Here is a 22,366-nt window from a genome sequence, read left to right as displayed (position 1 = left end):
TCTGATATGCTATTTTCAATATAAGCAACAACATTGTCCAAATCAAAATAATACATTAATGATGTAGTTTTTTTTATAGGCTCTATAACATGAGTTATTGTGTTCAGTTAGTTCTAATTGTTGTCGCTCTTGAATTAAACAAAAATATTGCCTGCCACGCTGTCACCTATTGTAATTCCTAAAAATGTACAATGATTATATTTTCAGCACTGTAACAAAGACATTGGGAAATCAGAGACACTGTAAGAAAACAGAAGGGTTAGTGCTATCCGGCGTCCTTGGGATGTTCCTACCCTAAACCCTAAATGTACCCTAGTCTCGCGTTGCCATACCTCCAAAATCACGTCGTTGTCACCGGAAGCCTGGTTCGCGAGGAGGCTACACTAACCTTAACCAAGGATTCTCCGATTGTAAGCGATATTCAGGTGAATGGCATTGGTCTACTAGATACGAAATTCAACAATCGTTTAATAAGGGATATTTTCTACAGGAAGTCTATTCCCTCTGCGATATTTTGTTGGGCTTCATCGTTTGATGTAAACTGGCGCCGTGCTTGGCTCACTCCACACAGATTTATGGTGACCAATAAAGTAAAGGAGATCTCCTTTAAGATAATCCATAGATGCTATCCGTGTAATAGCTTGATTTCTAAATATATATTTGACGTTACCAGTGAATGCAGTTTTTGTGAACTAGAAACTGAATCTATTGAACACTTATTCTGTAATTGTTTATATAGTGAAGTGTTTTGGACTGATGTAAAACTATATCTTAGCCGCAAATTGCATACAACCATTGATATTACTAAGTTTGACATATTATTTTACTACACTGATTCCACAATTGAACGTGAGTATGTCATAAATCTCTTTATTTTATTAGGAAAATCTTTTATCCATAAATCAAAATTTATGAAGAAAAAGCCCCTTTTCTTAATTTTTTTATCTGATTTGGAACAGTACGTAGAATCTTTAAAACGTATACAAAACAATATGTCAAAAAAATGTATTCGATATATGTCTGTATTTTATTTGATATAATAGTTTTTTGTTTTTTTTTCTCTAATTTCTTTGGATTCCCTCTGGCTGTTATGTTATGTTATGTTTATGTTTTGCATGTTACTGTTATTTACAGCAAGTTAAATAAAGATTTGTGCAAACTTAAAAAAAACCTTAACCAAGGATTTGTATAACTTAACCAAGACCACACCCTGTCGTTTCCAATTGGAACAAATAAGTAATAGTGGGAAGAACAAGCAAAGGAGTTGGGCATAGCCAAGCACGAGTTAGGGAGATCCTATTGGCCTCTGCATATTTCCGTTAGGGAACGCAAGTGCGCGTGTGCAATAAGAAACGATACGGTTTCTTACAACTTTGGCAATGGGTAAAGTCTGCATAACATATTGTTAGTTTGGGAACAAAAAACTGTATTGAGATAAAATGTTTAATCGATGAGAAAATGTGAAGAATGTCGGCCAAAATCCATCTCATCACATGTATACATCCGGTGAAATATCTGTCTCATTGTTCTATCTGTGCCTTAACCTTTTAAATTTCAACTTTATAAAGAGAAATAGTAATGGCGTCTTTTTGTAGGCACAATCTCCGCCATGGTTCGGCGTATGTTTTTTTTAATAAACGCCAAAAAATAAGGTCTGGCTGTAAACACAGGTTTGGGAGATTTTATACACTATGAGATAATCTAAGGTGGGTATGTACGTCCCAAGGATGCCGGATAGCGAGGACCCTCACAGAAAGGCCATCATTGCTATATTTTTTTGTTCCGACAGCTGTTTACCCGGGGAATACTATTTACGCGCACAGGAAGAGATGTCAGGCAGTTGTCAGCTGATCTGTCGAAAGAAATGTTTGATGCTAGCAGAAGGATTGTTGTCAGTTAAAAAAAAACGTGTATCTGATTTCAGGATATCGTTTCTCAGTAGCTTGTACTCTGGGGCTTCAACATATAAATATGATGTCGAGCGTTGCCTTCAAGCTGCTCGCTCTTCTTGTTGGTTTGTTATTGATGTCAACACAGGCGACGGATGCTAAGGTAGGTTCAGTTGTTCACATGACTGTTCTCTGCTTTAAATAAATAAAAACTATTTATATTGACATTGTTTAATGCTAGTTGTTGAGTCAGCTGGCTAGTTACTGTAGTTAGCTAGCCAAATATGGATCAGGCTAGTAAGCCATTGATTATCGTCACAAGAAAGGACAAAGTTAGTTAACTATCAAGCTGGTAACCTGCTCTGTACAGTTACTGTAAATGTGATTATTCCACTGGCTGTGTAGGCTTATTTTAGAAGGCAGGCAGCTAGTTATATCACCATTTATGGCATTAAATGTTCTCTGATATCACAGCCTGACCATTTTCCCAACTTTTCCCAAAGAATTCAGAGGATATCCGGTGTAAATGTACCTGCCCACCGTACAGAGACATCGATGGACAGATCTACAAACAAAATGTATCTCTAAAGGATTGGTATGTTGTGTTGTCATGATGTCATTTACAGATGATTACATACTGGTCGGGTTCCACTGCTTAGACGTTGCCAGATCGTACAACACCTGGATAGGTATTTTACCTATCAGCTAACCATACCATATGTTATAACAATCTGTCAATCGATGACAGTCTATGATGTGGCATGCAACCATTTGGTTGATGCATGCAGTGGAACGTGACCACTGTCTGGGTGTGGTGAACATATGGGTTGTCTGATGGATTAGGCTAACTATAATTTTACACTGTCATATGAATGATCTCAAATCATATTTGGAGAACTGTTAGACTTCAACCTCACTGTGCTTTTGAAGACATATTCTGATTTAATTGTATATTTGTTTTCAGTAACTGCCTTCATGTTGTGGAGCCAATGCCAGTTGATGGAAAGGATGTGGAGGCGTACTGTCTGCGTTGTGAATGCAAATATGAGGAGAGGAGTTCTGGAACTATCAAGGTAAGTCTGGGAAATCTACCAACTAGCTAGCCGCGCATGTGCTGTTGCTATCCTGCCATGTGGTAAAGCAGAGAGGAGATGATTCTTCATACTTTCATGTGAATATTTTTGCTTAAATTCCCAACGGCAGAAGGACAACAGGCAAAGTAGGTTCAAATATAATTTTATTCAATGTTCCTGAAACACAGGGAACTTCACGATTTTGGCGATGGGATATCACGCAACGGTGTTGCCCAAGTGGGATAGCATCGGCGCATGTGCTCTGCTACTAACCAGCCAACTCTGTCTATAATTATGGAGCTGAAATGGAGGCAATGGGTTGCAGGCAGCCAAGGCCTAATGAGTTTGACTGCTGAAAACTAATCAAATGGCCACCCGGACTATTTACATTGACCCAACCCTTTGTTTTTACACTGCTGCTACTCACTGTTTATTATCTGTGCATAGTCACTTTACAAATGACCTCGACTAACCTATACTCCCTGCACATTGACTCGGTACCGGTACCCCCTGTATATAGCCTTGTTATTGTTATGTACATGTTACTTTTTGATTGATTTTATTTAGTAAATATTTTATTAACTCTTTCTTGAACTGCATTGTTGGATAAGGGCTTGTAAGTAAGCATTTCACGGTAAGGTCTACCTGTTGTATTTGGGACACGTGTGAAACAACATTTTGATTTGTGTCCACTGTGTTCCAGGTGACTATCATAATCTACCTGTCCATCCTGGGCCTGCTGTTCCTCTACATGGTGTACTTGACCCTGCTGGAGCCCATGCTGAAGAGGAGGCTCTTTGGACACTCACAGCTCCAGAATGATGATGATGTCGGGGTATGTGTGCATGTTGCCCATCCCAACTATAGTGGTGTCCTTTAAGTCAAAGCAGTTGTTGTAGCCATGACATTTTTGTTGTTTGGTTGTGGATCTCGTATTGTGTGACTTGTTGGGGCAATGTATGTGGGGATGTTTTCAGATTTGTCTCATGCTGTAAATCGATTTGATGAATATCTCATAGAGAATTGTGTTCGGAAATGTTTCTGAAAAAGGTCAACTCTAGCTTATCACAATTTCACTGTAATGTCTGTCTCTTGGGTTCAGGACCAGCAGCCTTTCGCCAACGCCCACAACGTATTGTCTCGTTCCACCTCTCGTCCCAACATGCTGAACAAAGTGGAGCACGCTCAGCAGCGCTGGCGGAGGCAGGTCCAGGAACAGAGGAAGTCTGTGTTTGACCGCCACGTGGTGCTCAGCTAAACCCATCCCCAGGAAACAAAAAACCCTGGGTGAAGCAAAAAATATTACTGTGACTGGGTGGTCCTTTTTTTTTGTCTTGTCTGATTCTTTCCCCTGACTTCCGAGCTTCATCCTTATTGGTGTTTTGTACTTCAACTGGACCTGTATTTCCTGAAATGTGATCATATAGCTCTATGTATTCAGGAGGTGATCATAAAGGGTCTCTACATCAGTAGGTTGAAGTGGGGTGTTGCATTTGAGACCTTTGGCTTAAGATAATGCCAGTGTCTGTATGACTTTGTATACTTTTTGATTTAATAATACTAATAGAAAGTTAGATGTTACAGTTTGTAGCCCCTCCAAAAATGGATAATGCGTGCCATTTTGCACAAGCTGATGATAATCTTTGGCTTCTGATAAAGGAGAAACGTCTGACCATATGCACTCTTTTACAGTAATTTTGGCAGCTTCTGATAACAGTAAATGCTTGCCATGTCACCAATGAAATTATGTGAGACATTTGAGGGTAGAGTAAATAAATAAAAAAAATATGCCAAAATGAATCACTCAAGCTAATGAAAATGTCTACAATAAATGTAACAGCTGCTACCTAAACTACAGAAGATGGGAATGAGTTGGAAACAGTAAAAATGTGTAAAATTGTCAAAAAGAATGTTTTTTCAGAAGTGATGTATAAACTTATTTACAACCTTTTACCCTAAACAACAGTTGATGTACAGATGTATGCATTCCATTGTGTGCTGACTGTGGTGTTAACATTCCTGTATCATGTTCTCCTGTAAGGCTAAGTTTAATGTAGCATTTGGGAGACTGTTAGCCTATCATCTGATTGTACATTTAATGTGAACATTATTCCTCTCCTTTGAATATATGTGTGTTACTGTGGTCAGAGCCCTCAGCTGTCACTGGCTAGAGCAAATGGACACCATCTCTGCACCTTGCTCGTTTTGTTTTCAGCTTCTACTCTCCATCTCCAGATTGATTTGACATGACTCAGTAATGAGATCCACCTTTATTCAAACTTTAAATAATTTTCATTGTCTTATCTGTTAGACCGTATTGATACCACCATCTGTCTTTTACATTGATGTAAAAAAATAAAATAATGATCATTTGGGATAGCTTGGTGGTGGTAAAGTGGGTAGAAAATGCTACTGTTGGGTGACCTAATGAAAGTGTTAATTCTGATCTGTGATAACTTCACATTTGAAATACATTTCTGTAATATTTATAATGATTTTGTTTACCGCGGACAATGTCAAATTCCTGGACCATCCTCCAGGAGTCGTACTTCAACATAAAGGGTAAAATACATAAGCCAAAGTTGATGATCGCGTTGATAAGCGCACAAAAACATTACACTAATGCACACATTGATAGGCGCTCAAAAACATTACACTAATGCAGACATTGATAGGCGCTCAAAATGGCAGGTATACTATACCTTCAGAGTTCTATCAATATGATCATTTTAGTACAGGGCTTTGCTATGCATATGGCGATAAACAGGAATGCTACAACGGATGAGACATTTCAATAACCATTAGATTTAAATTGTATTAATGCATTAAAAATCCATCATTCATAATATAACCCAGAGGAAACTAAATCTGAACGAAAATAATCGGTCTATTTCGCAAGTTCACCATTGAACAATAGAACACGAAGTAAAATTACAGGATAAGTTTGCAAATAAAATTGATCTCTAATGACAATATGTTGATATACAAGACAATAGTGATAATTTATTCATTTTTCAATGACTTTTGCAGAGCTGCCATCATCGTTTCCTGTTCTCTCCCCTTTTATTTTTTGTATGCATTGCAGTCCGTTATCCAGAAAAAAAGTAGGCTACGCTCCGCGCAGAAAATTCAGATTTAAGGATACTCTGCAAGAGAGCTACATTTGCGTTGTCAAAGAATGGATTGTTGAAAAATACTCAAATAAGTTCATAAAGGATAAGGTAAGGAGCATTTTCCTTTTAATTTGTTCATAAAGTAAACCCATATATTGTAGTTTTAACTTAATATAATGCATTAACTGTTTTATGAAACTGATTCTTGCATTTTCTGTTTTATGAAACTTGCGTGGACAATAATTCAGAAAATCATAAATAATTGCCACAAAAAGGTTGAGATTTTTTATGAGAGTGAATTGCTGGGTTGATAGAATAACCTACGAACAACAATAGTTTCCCCAAAATAGTTTTATTCAATAAAGTAACCTCAAAAGCAAGTGCTGTACTGTGAACAGAAACTAGGGGGCGCCTTAGGCCTTTTATAGGAACTACCCTAAGTACCCAATCTGGCATCTTAACTGAAATAATAATATATTCATCTTTTATACTATTCTTGCCATTTGAATATCAGTCAATATGGGAGGATTTGGGTGAATTGTTTTTTTCTTTGCAGTATGCTTTTATGGAAGAATTACTTAAAATGTTGCTTCATGCGTGGGGGAATGCAGGCTTCTGGAAGAAAGTAAAAGTATTAGAACTACTCTTTCAATCTAAATTATTGCATGTCCAAGCAAAAACAATACTCCAAGGTACTTCCCTTTAATAGGACCCATCCTGTGTTTTAAGGTCTAGGCTCTTATCTGTCCCTCTTTGGTTAATGACAGACGGAGAGGGTCTGTCTCCCACTAGCGGTTCTAGGGACCCCCTTGTGGCCCCCCTAAATGGGGAGTATGAAATCATTTTTACATAACTAATTTTTGCTATCGTTCTTTTTTTACATCATTATTAGACAGTGGCAACGATGATGATTATGAACATGGTCTTTTGCCTGCTAATTTATTTTTTTAAATTTTTTTTATTACACCTTTATTTAACCAGGTAGGCAAGTTGAGAACAAGTTCTCATTTACAACTGCAACCTGGCCAAGATAAAGCAAAGCAGTGTGACACAGACAACAACACAGAGTTACACATGGAGTAAACAATAAACAAGCCAATAACACAATAAACAAGTCAATGACACAGTAAAAAAAAAAAGAAAGTCTATATACAGTGTGTGCAAAAGGCATGAGGAGGTAGGCAATAAATAGGCCATAGGAGCGAATAATTACAATTTATCAGATTAACACTGGAGTGATAAATGAGCATATGATGATGTGCAAATAGAAATACTGGTGTGCAAAAGAGCAGAAAAGTAAATAAAATGAAAACAGTATGGGGATGAGGTAGGTAGATTGGGTGGGCAATTTACAGATGGACTATGTACAGCTGCAGCGATCGGTTAGCAGCTCAGGTAGCTGATGTTTAAAGTTGGTGAGGGAAATAAAAGTCTCCAACTTCAGTGATTTTTGCAATTCGTTCCAGTCACTGGCAGCAGAGAACTGGAAGGAAAGGCGGCCAAATGAGGTGTTGGCTTTGGGGATGATCAGTGAGATATACCTGCTGGTCATCCCCAATACGGGTGGGTGTTGTTATCGTGACCAGTGAACTGAGATAAGGCGGAGCTTTACCTAGCATAGACTTATAGATGACCTGGAGCCAGTGGGTCTGGCGACGAATATGTAGCGAGGGCCAGCCGACTAGAGCATACAGGTCGCAGTGGTGGGTGGTATAAGGTGATTTGGTAACAAAATGGATGGCACTGTGATAGACTGCATCCAGTTTGCTGAGTAGAGTAATGGAAGCTATTTTGTAGATGACATCGCCGAAGTTGAGGATCGGTAGGATAGTCAGTTTTACTAGGGTAAGTTTGGCGGCGTGAGTGAAGGAGGCTTTGTTGCGAAATAGAAATCTGATTCTAGATTTGATTTTGGATTGGAGATGTTTAATATGAGTCTGGAAGGAGAGTTTACAGTCTAACCAGACACCTAGGTATTTATAGTTGTCCACATATTCTAGGTCGGACCCATCCAGGGTGGTGATATTAGCCGGGTGGGCAGGTGCGGGCAGCGAACGGTTGAAAGCATGCATTTGGTTTTACTAGCGTTTAAGAGCAGTTGCAGTTCACAGAAGGAGTGTTGTATGGCATTGAAGCTCGTTTGGAGGTTTGTTAGCACAGTGTCCAAGGAAGGGCCAGAAGTATACAGAATGGTGTCGTCTGCGTAGAGGTGGATCAGGGAATCGCTCGCAGCAAGAGCGACATCATTGATATATACAGAGAAAAGAGTCGGCCCGAGAATTGAACCCTGTGGTACCCCCATAGAGACTGCCAGTGGTCCGGACAACATACCCTCCGATTTAACACATTGAACTCTGTCTGCAAAGTAGTTGGTGAACCAGGCGAGGCAGTCATTAGAAAAACCAAGGCTATTGAGTCTGCCGATAAGAATACGATGATTGACAGAGTCGAAAGCCTTGGCCAGGTCGATGAAGACGGCTGCACATTACTGTCTTTTATCGATGGCGGTTATGATATCGTTTAGTACCTTGAGCATGGCTGAGGTGCACCCGTGACCGGCTCGGAAACCGGATTGCACAGCGGAGAAGGTACGGTGGGATTCGAAATGGTCAGTGATCTGTTTATTAACTTGGCTTTCGAAGACTTTAGATAGGCAGGGCAGGATGGAAATAGGTCTGTAACAGTTTGGATCTAGGGTGTCACTCCCTTTGAAGAGGGGGACGACCGTGGCAGCTTTCCAATCTTTAGGGATCTCGGACGATACGAAAGAGAGGTTGAACAGACTGGTAATAGGGGTTGCAACAATGGCGGTGGATAGTTTTAGAAAGAGAGGGTCCAGATTGTCTAGCCCAGCTGATTTGTACGGGTCCAGGTTTTGCAGCCCTTTCAGAACATCTGCTATCTGGATTTGGGTGAAGGAGAAGCTGGGGAGGCTTGGGCGAGTAGCTGCGGGGGGGGGGGGAGCTGTTGGCTGGGGTTGGAGTAGCCAGGAGGAAGGCATGGCCAGCCCTTGAGAAATGCTTATTGAAATTTTCGATTATCATGGATTTATCGGTGGTGACCGTGTTACCTAGCCTCAGTGCAGTGGGCAGCTGGGAGGAGGTGCTCTTGTTCTCCATGGACTTTACAGTGTCCCAAAACCTTTTGGAGTTAGAGCTACAGGATGCAAATTTCTGCTTGAAAAAGCTAGCCTTTGCTTGCCTGACTGACTGCGTGTATTGGTTCCTGACTTCCCTGAACAGTTGCATATCTAATGCCTGCAATGCAGTGAAGAAAACGATATGACAACAATAATGTCTAATGTAACTGGCCCCTCTAACAGTACAACTGGCCCCAGCTTGGCCCCCCCCAGTTGAAATGTTCTAGAACCGCCACTGCTGTCTCCTCAATCCCCTCTGCAGTGTCTAAGTGTCAGACTGTAGGAATCGTTTCAAGGCTCATAGAGACTGCATCCCTGCAGGAGAAGCTTCAGTCAGAACCTTCCCAAGGTCTGCCTGGCCATGGTCAGACTAACATTATGGCTGCTGTCTGGAAATACCTTTCAATGCCACTGAAATGCAAGATAATAGAGTGTATAGGTAGGTCCTTGCTGAGCAGTTACTCTCTGTGCTTGAAATTGATGATGGGCTGTTTGGTATGATTTATTCCTGTCTATAACAGTACAAAGATTTCCGATGTTCAGAATGTGAATTATTAGACATCTCTTGAGTAAATACTGTGGTTAGGGAGGGGCACAAGGGAGAATAACTACTTCCATGCATGTGTTTATCCTGTAATTCTTAAAGGCCCAATGGAGCCGTTTTATATCAATATCAAATAATTTCTGAGTAACAATTAAGTACCTTACTGTAATAGATATCCATTAAAATGGGCAAAAATAGTTTTTGTTGCCAAAAAATTATCAAGCTAGAATTTTGCTTGGACTGTCTGGGAGTGGTCTGAGTTGGGAGGGGAAAACTGAAAACTAGCAGTTATTGGCAGAGAGGTTCGGAACTCTCTTTGTTATTTGTCTATTTAGCAATTTACCGCCTGATGATGACACCAGGCAAGCCGAAACTTTCGCCCATGCAAATGCAAACAGGCTGATTAGAAGGTCCTGTGTAGATTGTGTTTTCAACCAAATAACACTGACACTGATCAAATGTTTTCACACTTTTGCAGTATTAGTTTCATCAGCTGTTATACAATATGATACAAAACACAGATTCAACAATATTTTGACTGCACTGGGCCTTTAAGAAAGCATCTGGATCAAGAATTAAGACAATGTACTGGACATTCCTCTACTTTCAGTATATGAGGCTGACAGCTATAATACCATTAGCACATTGAACTAATCAGGATGAAGGCTAATGTGACTGGAGGCTGCCAATTTCCTCCCTGATAACAAATACGGCACAGGATCATGTCCTGAAGTGTTTGCTCAATCCCAACAGTGCTGCAAAACATAGGTGGGTGTTTATTAGAAATAAAAAATAAATCCCATGTGCGGTAGTGACTTTAGATCTGTGGAGATGTGTATTATTTGTACATGGGGACAGCAGTGGCAGATCTTTTAAAAGTCTCTTGGCAGCCTTTGGTAACAGCGTTCTCCATGGGTCACAGATTCCAAATGGACTCCATATGAAGAGAACAGTCAAAAGGGGTCATAGTGATGCCTGAGGCTGTAGCACCTATTACAAGTATGCATAATCAAACAACCACACACACAGCATAGCTTACATGCCTCTAGTAGCATTCCTTGTGATATCAAAAAGTTCAGGTTTTTGTCCATTTTAAGAAATTTCTCAGCAACAGAATGAGATCGAATCATATTTTTGCCCAATGATGCTAAGGGATAAAAGAAGATGGATACGATTACATTATGATACTAGATGAACCACTGAAAAGTCTACAGGCCCTGAAGCTTATTTTGATGCAAATTGGTACTGTAGGGGGAGAGGAAGTATTTATAGGGTGAGTCTTGTCGTCTCTGTAGGCCTTAGGGCAGTAGTATTGGATAGACATCATCAACATGAGAGGACTCGACTGCTGGAGTTTAAAGGGTGCCTCATGACCTGTCTTGAAATTGAATATGTTGTTCCAAAAAAAACATCTTTATGTTAAAACAGAAGCAGTTTAGACTTGTGATTCAATCAGACCTTATGCTGTTTGGCTGCTTGGAGGCTTTCATATGTGACTGGCCCATCCTCATTTCCATAGCTCCCTTGACCCGCTGGCCCTTGGCTATTTAAAATCTCCAGATGCCGGAGGAGAGGCTCTCACAGGAATATTTTGTGGTAAGGGTATGGTGAAGCCTCAACAGTGTACTCGAGTGGGTTACTGTCAATTGTCTGTGGCTTTTGTGGGTTCACTGAACATGACCGATGGATCCTATGCAAGGTACATTGGACCTGTAACGGGTCCAAAAAACACTGGCCTGGTCATATGTTTTTTTCCCTATGCCTGAATGGCTTTAGCAGGGGGTAAAAGGTGGAGAGTTGTATACCTCAGGGAGATGATTTTAAAATAGATTTATGCCATCAAAACTGTGGACAAATTCCTGAGACCGAGCATTGAAAAAGGTTGTATTCTCTTGTGCAAGTAGCCCTATACAAACAATAAGTCTCTCTGTCATGGTTGTGGAGGTGATTTCTCTATGAATGTTTAAGTAGTGCTTATTTAGGTTTGGACTGTATTTCATTTTCTAATGTTACACTCACAGAGAAGCAGCGTAATGTATTGCTTACATTGTACAGAAGAAACCCTGAAGATAAGACTTCTTGACACCACAGTGGATTCCAGGAGGTTGTTCTTCGTTGTGCATCCATACTACTGGAGCCAGCCTTTCCCAGTATGAAACAGCACTAGTACCTCTGCTAATCTGAAGCACAAAGCTGTCAGAGTCCACTCAGTACTCTTTATACTTTATGACGCTTTGACATGTCTGAGAGACAACTACACTGAACAAAAATATAAACACAACATGTAACGTGTTGGTCCCATGTTTCATGAGCTGAAGTAAAAGATCCCAGAAATCTTCCATACCCACAAAAAGCTTATTTCTCTCCAATTTTGTGCACAAATTTGTTAAATCCCTGTTAGTGAGCCTTTTTCCTTTTGCCAAGATAATCCATCCACCTGACAGGTGTGGCACATCAAGAAGTTTATTAAACAGCATGATCATTACACAAGTGCACCTTGTGCTGGGGACAATAAAAGGCCACTCAAAAATGTGCAGTTTTGTCACACAACACAATGCTACAGATGTCTCAAGTTTTGAGGGAGAGTGAAATTGGCATGCTGACTGCAGGAATGTCCATAAGAGCTGTTGCCAAAGAATTGAATGTTCATTTCTTTATCATAAGCCACCTTCAATGTCGTTTAAGAGAATTTGGCAGCACGTCCAACTGGCCTCACAACCACAGACCACGTGTATGGCGTGATCTGTGGGGGGAGACTGGGTAGAACTGTGGTGTGGATTCTATTCATTACAGGTAGATCAACTCCAAATTGTGAATCAACGTTGTTTCCACATCATTTCAGCAAAATTTGGATTTGAAAAAAGTTATCCGTGTAAGGGAATTTAGTCTAATTATCACCCAACTTTTAACCTAAATCCAATGACATGGTGACATTTTTTGTTGATTTCACACTGAATTCACATTAGTTGACAACTCAACCAAATGTAAATCAAAACTAGATATTGAACTGATGTCTGTGCGCAGTGGGATGGCTTTAGATTTGATCTCTCCCCCATCTATGTTTCTACTGCTGAAGCTCAGAGGGATTGATGAGAGAATTGATTTATGGGTAAGCTGTAAACTGACATTTGTTTGTGATGATTAGGCATTACATTATAGAGTAGATATGAAAGACAGGCTTTATAATTACCCTTTTCAGTCTTCTGCATCCTTTCCTGTGAAAGGGGACATTGATTCTTGATTGTAGACTTTGTGCCAGTTGTTTTGGATAGAAATGCTCAGTTCTTTTTCAAATTCTGCTGTGGCCCAATAGCTGTTCCCTTCACCAGAGTAAGGTTGAGTGGACTCGTGTGTTGACTCATGCATGTTTCCAATACTTTGAATTCATGTGGCTCGTTTGTGTTTTTTCATGTTTTTCTTAAGTGCATCGAAAATGTTCCAGAAATCAGTAGCGTAAAGGTGTTGCGCATATTGTTTACGGACCATACACATATTGTTTACCGACCATATTTGTCTTTGATGACAAAGAACGAAAGTCTCTGAACAATTAGAACAATGATTGTTAAAAAAGGCTGTTTTGCTTGGAGGGAACCTTCACTTAAGAAAGCGAAAAACAGATGCAACTTTGGGTATGGTGATCTTCCTAGCAGGCATCCTCCCCCTTGTTTAGTCTGGACTCAGACTGCAGTGTTGTTTAATGTTGGGAGAGCAGAGCATGAGGTTTAAGCCTGTCTAGAGCCCTCTTATATAAAACCAACCAGAGAGCGACAGGATCCACACTGCAGTCCAACAACAAGGAATCACATCTGCTAATATGTACATGGATTCTGGTAACTGTCCTCATAGGGGTTTACATGTGTTCACTGTTTTGAATATCGGAATTATTACTTTGGGATATGTCTCCAACCAGTATAATGTCCTAGTATAATTACATATAATGTCAAAAAAACATTTAATGGATCTTGTTAATAGTTTTGTTAAATAAGTATTTTGTTAACTTGTTTTTTGTTAAGTATTATGTTAATTGATAACAGTCTATACTCCTAATTTTAAAGATATGTATGACTGTTGGGACTAATCATGGCAACTGTCTTCCAACTCATTGGCTGTGTGTTCGTCATTCAGTTTGACCTGAAATGATGTCTTTGACAAACCCTTCTCTCTGGAGATAGTCTCATCATCAAGCCCTTGAGGCTGTTCATAATTACACAATTTCACTAATTGACACAGGCCTTTAAAGGTTCAACCTTGACTTTATCTTCTGAGATGTGTTTTGACATCTTATCTATCTCCTGGACGAATAGCGGATTCATTCTGCATCTCTGAGTATCATTCTGCAGTTCAAAAGTGTGTGTAAGCCTATTAATTATGTTCTTGTTACATTGTGATTTTGCTAGTTTGTGTTATAAATAGTTGGATACACCAAAATCAAACAATTACACAGAAATCTTCTCTAAATGTTTCCCTGAGAGAATATCCATGCTGAGTCGAGTAGTTATTCATTCCACAACTAAACATAGGGTTCTCTCGTAGCTGTTGTTTTAATAAACCTCTCTCTCCAAACGTGGGAATATACTGTACTGGCTCATCATGCTGTCCACTTTATATGTTGTAATAGTCACTTGTTGACTTTAGTTTCCAACTCCAAGACTTTCTTACCCCTCTGGCATTTGTGTATTTGAGACCACTCTAGTGTTGTCTTGTGCACTCTCTTTATATGCTGTTAGAAGGCTAGGAAGAGAGTGTCAAAAAGATCCAAATGGAATGTGGACCACATGATAATGACGTCCTGAGGATAATTCCAGAGCCTATCTGACTCTCTTGGTCATTCCTATGAAATATACTGTTTAATAGACAAAGAACTGCTGCACGCTTGTGTGTGGGATAGAGAGAATGGAAAGGGGCCAGATCCATTGAAGTGGGGGGCAAACAACCCATCTCCATGGAAACTAGTCCAGCCCTCGCCTCTCCAGAGGTCTCAAAGAGGGAGGGATTTGGTTGGAAAGACATGACTCTCAGTTCAGTGGGAAAGCTGCAGCTATCTGGCAAAGCGAAACGTTTTATTTTTTTGTTACAATTTATCTAACGGGATTGATATTTGCTGGCATTTTTGGGGGGAAAAATGGCTGTGGAAATGAGGCGCGACTCTGAGGTAAAGCCGGTCGCCATTTGAAGTTTTTACATTATTGGGGATAGTTTATAAAGGGTTAACGAGGATATAGCGAGTTGCAACAGAAGTATCCGAATGCCGTACAGACAGAGTTCGGGAAGCGCAAATCCATCTCGTGGTTATATGCGATTGTATCAATTGGCAAACCTAAAGTATAGCCTACAATAAATATTTCACCGAATGGATTTTTTGGGGTTTTTTTTAACCGTATTTGGTAACATAACAGTTTGGGGGATGTAACGCCATCCTTGTTCTGAGCTCTTTCAAGTAGATAATGTGAATGTCAAAACAATTCAATTAAATTGGACTGAGTGAGTTGAGGCTAAATACATTTTGCCAAACTAAAGTTGACATTGTGGAGCACGAGATAATTTATTCAATTCAAAAGAGGGTCAACCTAAACTCCCTTGGGCCTCCTTGGGTTCTTGAGAGCTACGATAATTTAGCTACAAACGTTCTGAGATTGTATCTGACTCAGATTTACTAATGCTGTTGAGTGAGAATAGCCATAATCATAGCCTTGTATGTCCTCTAATGTGGATTCTATTGTTTCTCTCTGAGGGGCATCTCTGTGTTAGATGAAGTTTTTCACTATCACTGCGACTAGGCAGACGCTGCAGCTGCAAGCTCTTTTTCTTGAACTTTTCCCGAACAGACTGTCTATTGTGCATATCTAACAATGACCTTTCCTTCTCACTGGACTGGATTGTCAGCAGCAAGATTGGAAGGCCCCTCTGTTCTCTGGCCAGGGCTTGCATAACAGGGGCAACGGTGGGATGTCACCAGATGCTTTTTAGGCTGGCATTATCAGACAATGTGTATGATATCATACACACACCCAGTTATTGGGTAAGACTGGTAGGCTATATGTATGCTGCTATGCCCAGTGTCCACACATCACCCATAATAGAAACCCAATGTTTAGTGGAGCCACACAGCTTTAGGGTGCCTTTTCACCATTTTATTTACTGGCATCTAAATGGCATACTGGGCATACTATTAGCCTATAAGCCATATAATGATCACTATCCTGTTGAAGCTGTTGGAATTCAATGTCAGCTTGCCAACCTTGATGATGAGTTGTAGATCTGTGTTGATCCCTCAGTGGTTTAAGATTCATGGGGAAACCATGTGATACACTGTGAACAGGATCTTAGTGGAATATAGCCCACAGAGAATGACTGTATTGGATGTCACAGTTAAACCATCATTTGACTGGGTCTAGGCTATACATGCAGCAGTGGATAATCCAGCCACAAGTCTGCCCCACAAGTGTCAGAAGTTATGTCAGTTATTTTTTCTTTGCCTTGTTAAAGGTTAATGGTGCATCAATTTTATGCAGTGCCTTCAATGTGCTGCATCTTCCTCCGGGTTTTCCCTTTTCTACTCCATTTCACCTCAGCCATTTGCATTTTAGGCCCATAGCACGAATAAAAATGTCAAGACATAGGGCCATCTATGGTTTTGGAATGGAAGCTTGGTAGTTCAGCCAGTGTATGAATCCTAGGTAGTCATGTAGCTAAGTTTAGCTCGTAACTTGGCATAAATTATCGCACAATACACATTATTGAGTGATTCAAGTTTAACGTTTATATTGTCACGTGCACAAGTGAAAAGTATTTTCTTGCAAGCTCTTTTCCAACAATGCAGTAATTAATATCAGTAGTACTACAAAAAAAGCCTAGTATTGACACTGATTCACAGGTATTCTGTGTTATCCTTTCTGCTCACCACCCAGCCTTTAACTAAGATCCTGTACAGTAGGCTGTCACTTCCTGTTACTTCTTGTTTTTGTTTTGAATGACAGAGACCTTTGATTTACTTTTGGGTGTAGTGCAATCTACTCCCTCTGTTTAAGCAGATGGGAAATGCTATCCTTTTCAAATATCACCAATCCCATTCTCTCTTTGGAGTTTGGCATTACAAATACTGAGTGTTTGCACAACCTTTCATAGGCATTCTGAAACCTGTCCAAGGCATATTGAAAATGGTTTGGGCATGGCATTATTTCAGGCTCACCTGCCATGTAAAGGCTATTGGTAAGGTAAACTGCCTGTGACCTGAAGTAAGTGCTGGGAGGCTGGCACTCAGGCTCCACCTTGACGTGTAGTCACTATCTCACCCTGGATTACATACCATTTGCTTTACTATACATTATATCTTCCTGTTTTGATCATGCAAAGGTGCCTTAAAAGGAATGATATTCAAATGTATTTTCTCTGCTTCTCCTTTGATAGCTCGTCTTAAACATTTCTGCAATCCATCTATCTTATCTTTTACATAGGATATACACTCAGTGGCAAGTTTATTAGGTATCTAGTACTGGGTCGGACCCCCTTTGCCTCCAGAACAGCCTGAATTCTTCAGGGCATGGAAACGTTGCTCAATTGGTATCAAGGGACCTAACGTGTGCCAGGAAAACATTCCCCACACCATTACATCACCGCCACCAGCCTGTACTGTTGACACCAGGTAGGATGGGTCCATGGACTGGTGCTGCTTACGCCAAATCCTGACTCTGCCATCAGCATGACGCAACAGGAATTGGGATTTGTCAGACCAGGGAATGTTTTTCCACTCCTTAATTGCCCAGTATTGGTGATGGCGTGCCCACTGGAGCCGCTTCTTCTTGGTTTTAGCTGATAGGAGTGGAACCCGGTGTGGTCGCCTGCTGCAATAACCCATCTGTTACAAGGACTGACGAGTTGTTCATTCCGAGATGTCGTTCTGCACATCACTGTTGTACTGCGCCGTTATTTGCTTGTTTGTAGCGTGCCTGTTAGCGTGCACGATTCTTGCCATTCTCATTCGACCTCTCATCAGCAAGTTGTTATCGCCCACAGGATTGCCGCTGACTTGATGTTTTTGGTTTGTCTCACAATTCTCGGTAAAACCTAGACACTGTCGTGTGTGAAAAGCCCAGGAGGCCGGCCATTTCTGTGATACTGGATCCGACGCACCTGGCACCGAGGATCATACCACGCACAAAGTTGCTTAGGTCATTCGTTTTGCCCATTCTAATGCTCAATCGATCAGTAACTGAATGCCTCGATGCCTGTCTGCCTGCTTTATATAGCAAGCCATAGCCACATGACTCACTGTCAGTAGGAGTGAACTATTTTTGTGAATAAGCTGGCCACGGAGTGTAGGCAGTCATAAGGGTTCAGTCCGATCACCTCTCATCCCTCAGATTCGTGATCCATAAATGAACCCTCTTCCATATCAGAGTAAGGGAGAACAGTCGTAAGACAGTGGAGGCACACAAAATGTCTTGTCCTCCTTTCCGTCTTTCATTGGAAGTTAAAGCCTGTGTGTCAGAAGTCAGCCCAGTGACATATATCCTACATCCCAGCTCCCTGCAGCAGCTCAAATGGACATAAGCCTGTTTTCCACATGGCAGCTCCGACAGCTGTGCCTGCTCATATCCAGGTTGCCCAGAATACTTTTCCCCAGCTTTCCAAAAAGGGCATATCTGCCATTAGTATTGCCTTGAAGATAAAAGGGAACCGTAAACAGCTGAAAGATGGAGAGAAAAGAGGAATGAAAAAGACTGAAAGAATTGGTTCCATCTGGCCCATTGAGTCAGAGAGCTACAGTGGCAGGGACTTGTGGTTATTGTGTAGGGAGTGTGCAGCTGCCATGAACAGTGTCAACCTGTGGTGCCCCTGCCCATAAAGAGGCGAATGGAGCTCTGTGGGATGGATATTTAAGGGGCCCGACAGTGCTCAGCAAACAGCCGCCCACTCGACGAAAAGATGTCCACTGGACCATTCTTTCGAAAATCTGGCACTGAAAGTCAAAAGGAGACAAAAGCCAGCCTCTTGCGGCCTATGTGTTAGAGCGAGGCAGAGAGGAGATTTGTATGGACTGTTAATTAGGAACTGAGTTCTCATCCAGGTAGAAGGCCTTTTATAATGCTTTCATGTTACCCGAGACGTTATTCATAGTCGTTCTCCTCAACCTAAACACATGCTTGGTCCATGACGACAGGCTGTATGTACATACACCACATGAACAGTTCCAATGCGTCTCCTCCATGTAAAAGGTTTATGAGGACCATATGATGTTATGCTAGGGACTGAGTGTCTGGAGTGGCTCCTCCTTCCCCTCTAACATGGTATTTATCCAGTAATTCAACCTCCAGACTCACGTCTGATGTCGGATTTCCAACAGCAGTCCCAAAACCTCTTTCCTCGCCGAGAACGCACGGGAGAAAATGAAATGGTTTTTTGAAGACGAAAAAGAATGCCTGTGGATACATGGGTCCATACACTCCTCATGTCCTCTGGTGAGTTGTGACGTCTGGAAAGAGTTTTCAGAGGTTTTACTCTGCTTTCCCTGGCTGGCTCTTGGCTGTAAGTGAGCTCAGCAGTAGTTTGAAAACCTTGGAGTATGCTGATCAGCAGAAATGGTCAGGACGACATGTCTGCCAGAGAGGCTGAGACAGAGGTGTAGTAGCAGACTGGAGAACAAAATTAGAACAATGCTTCTATTTCTGGAAGCCATTGTGTCTGTTGTTATTACTTGATTTCCACCAGAGATGTGGTGGTGCTGGATGGAAATGACATCAAGCCAAGGCTGCTCCTCAGGAGGTTCATTTAACTTACTGTTATCATCACAACCCAAACCATGAAAAGTGCTGTGTTCACCAAATCACGTTGACATCTCATATTCGGTATGTAACTGCCAGGTGTTGATGAGCAAAGATGCATAGTTGAGTGTCTGAGAATCTTTATTGGATGATAAAGAAGCTCTTATCATTGAAGCCTGGTGCTCCGAGCTCCCGCCCCTCTCCTGTCTAATGTGTTGAATACCAGGCCTGATGGACAGGACAAATATTAGCACATTCCTCTATGTGATGGGCTGGCCTGTGGGCCTGTCAAGGCTGACAAGGCCATGGACCTAATGGCTTCACTATGAGATGAAACATTCCACAGCCCATGCACGTCACACGCACGCACACCCACATGCGCGCACACACACACACACACACACACACACACACACACACACACACACACACACACACACACACACACACAAACTAGCGGGAGTAGCTTTGCATAGTATTTGTGTGTTTCGGTCACCCGATAAACGGCTTACTTTTTAACCATGAGTTTGCCCACTCAAGGACATGTTGAAAACAAAGAGTTCTTCCGTTCCAACCCGAACTGTCTCAGGAACACACACAGACTTGCCTCCTCAACAAGCAAGCATAGTTTGTGATCCTCACGATTTCCCCCCATAATGGATATGCCTTTTGCTGTAGAATATGGTATGGCTAAGACACAACAGGACAGTTATGAGTTAGTGGTTTGGATGGCAGATACTGTAAGTCATGTAGACAGTTAGGGAAAGAGTAAATGTCTTAGATCCCCTGACAGAAGGCACAATTTTTTTCTAACTGTAACTGGCTCTGAGGAACCTGGCGAGAATAAACATATACCTTGAACATTGTTGTTGATAGGCCTTTTTTAATTTTTTTTAACTCATGATTCAGAGAGATCATATCACAGTATTGTATTCCTTGTAACTACTGTGCAACAACATTACTTGCTCAACCAGTTGCTCAATCAGTGCTTATCCAGTGCGCATCCCAAATGTAGGTAAGACGAGAAACTCATCTCCTTTGATGTGGAGTGTTTTCCATCCATCCATCTATCTGTTTTTCCACCTTGTGTCCTGTAGTTCAACAGAATACTGTATGTATTATGTATGAGCCTCAGTCATGCAGGGTCAGGGTTAACCTGCAGTTCACTTCTGGTTGTCTGTGGACCCCTGGGTGGGGGGCAGAGTGGGTGTAAATCTGCCTGCTGTCATTCCCCACATGGCACCCTGTTTCCTATAGTGAACTACTTTAGACCAGGACCCATAAGGCTCTGGTCAAAAGTAGTGCACTATGAAGGGAATAGGGTGCTATTTGGGATTTAGGCCATGTAAATGCAGCATGACTAGAATGCAGAGGTGGGAGGACAGACAGCCTGTTGAAAGGACAGTTGTTAGCTCCCTTTTGTCTTGTTCATAACGTTTGCTGAATGTTAAATCAATACTCAAATTCCATGTCAATATCTGACAGGGAGGTGCATTCCTGAATATGTAGTTAACCCTTGTGGGTCAAACAAAGCTGACTTCACACCAAGTGATGCAGTGGTGAGAAAATAGGTGGATAAACTCTGATCGCCGGTCTGTGAAAAAAGTAACGCCTACTGTCAATGCATTTTTCTGCAAAAGGTGGGTAAACTGTCAAGCAAAAATAAAGTGTGTTTACTTGTGGTTACCCTCCACTACACCACTGGTCTCATCTGAGCATCTCTTCCTTGACATTTATAAATTACTGAAAATATAAGTTTAGTATGCAGTGTTCTTAAATCTCATATACCAAGTGCCAGCACTCAGTATTTTGATAATATGTCTGCAATGCTTGATAATATGTGTGATGTTAATAACAGAGAGGTCTATTTTTTGGGTGACCTGAACATTGACTGGTTAGCATCTAGCAATCCTCTCAAGAGGAAGCTTCTAACTGTGACCAATACCTGTAATATGACCCAGGTTATCACTCAACCAGCTAGAGTGCATACCAAAAGTGTTGGATCTGTGACATCCACTTGTATTGATCATATCTTTACTAACGCTGCAGAGCTTTGCTCCAAAGCAATATCAGATTCCATTTGCTGTAGTGACCATAACATTGTGATAATAACAAGGAAAGACAAAGTGCCAAAGGTTGGGCCTAAAGTAATTAATAAGAGATCATAGAAAATGTTTTCACAGGACTCTTGCCTTCTTTTCAAAAGTAGTGCACTATATATGGAATAGGGTGCCATTTAAGACATTGCCGTACTCTAGCCCTAGACACGAACCATGACCACCTTTTACTGAACATGGTTTGACAGTTTGCTGCTGCTTTGACATCCCAGGAGAGAAACTGTACCTATTTTACCCTGTTTTTCTCCCCAATTTCGTGATATCCAATTACAATCTTGTCTCATCGCTGCAACTCCCCAATGGGCTCGGGAGAGGCGAAGGTCGAGTCAAGCGTCCTCTGAAACACCGTTAAACTGACGAATGAAGTCAGCCTGCAGGTGCCTGGCCCACCACAAGGAGTCGCTAGAGCGCAATGAGCCAAGTAAAGCCCCCCTGGCCAAACCCTCCCCTAACCCAAACGACGCTGGGTCAACTGTGCACCGCCCTATGGTGCTCCCGGTAACGGCCAGTTGTGACACAGCCTGGGATCGAAACGGGAGGCCTATAGTTAGTTTTTTAATGTGAAGAGATGGTATCAGTCTCAGGAAGTCAGCTGGTTAACGCCTTACTGTTTACTCCCCAAAGCTCCATCTTGGACTTCTCTGACCCAAATCTCTCCATTGTTGGGAACTTTGAAGTAGGTTGTGCATATAACCTATATCACTACACTTTTAGAAAAAAGGGTTCTTTG

At 41.3% G+C, this 22,366-nt stretch overlaps 2 protein-coding genes across 6 annotated transcripts in view; both read left to right on the top strand.

Moving 5' to 3' along the window:
• The first annotated feature begins 354 nt into the window (after window positions 1-354).
• Window positions 355-5,339, top strand: tmm9b (Transmembrane protein 9B). 2 transcript variants are annotated; one of them, NM_001140190.1, is given in 6 exon segments: window positions 355-410; window positions 1,925-2,052; window positions 2,393-2,484; window positions 2,854-2,962; window positions 3,666-3,797; window positions 4,065-5,339. In NM_001140190.1, coding segments are annotated over 5 exon segments (570 nt in total). In that variant the 5' UTR covers window positions 355-410; window positions 1,925-1,971; the 3' UTR covers window positions 4,221-5,339.
• A 596-nt stretch (window positions 5,340-5,935) lies between these two features.
• The window catches only part of st5 (suppression of tumorigenicity 5), a 90,622-nt gene continuing 74,191 nt past the window's right edge, over window positions 5,936-22,366 (top strand). Inside the window, exon 1 of one of the 4 annotated variants that reach the window (XM_045688848.1) lies at window positions 5,936-6,183. The gene's annotated coding sequence lies outside the window, so the exon portion shown is untranslated. 4 annotated transcript variants of the gene reach the window in all.

The sequence above is a fragment of the Salmo salar genome, chromosome ssa11 (genome assembly GCF_905237065.1).
Source record: "Salmo salar chromosome ssa11, Ssal_v3.1, whole genome shotgun sequence".
Lineage (NCBI taxonomy): Eukaryota > Metazoa > Chordata > Actinopteri > Salmoniformes > Salmonidae > Salmo > Salmo salar.
The sequence above is the reverse complement of the archived record's forward strand: the minus strand, read 5'-3'. Positions and strand labels throughout refer to the sequence as shown.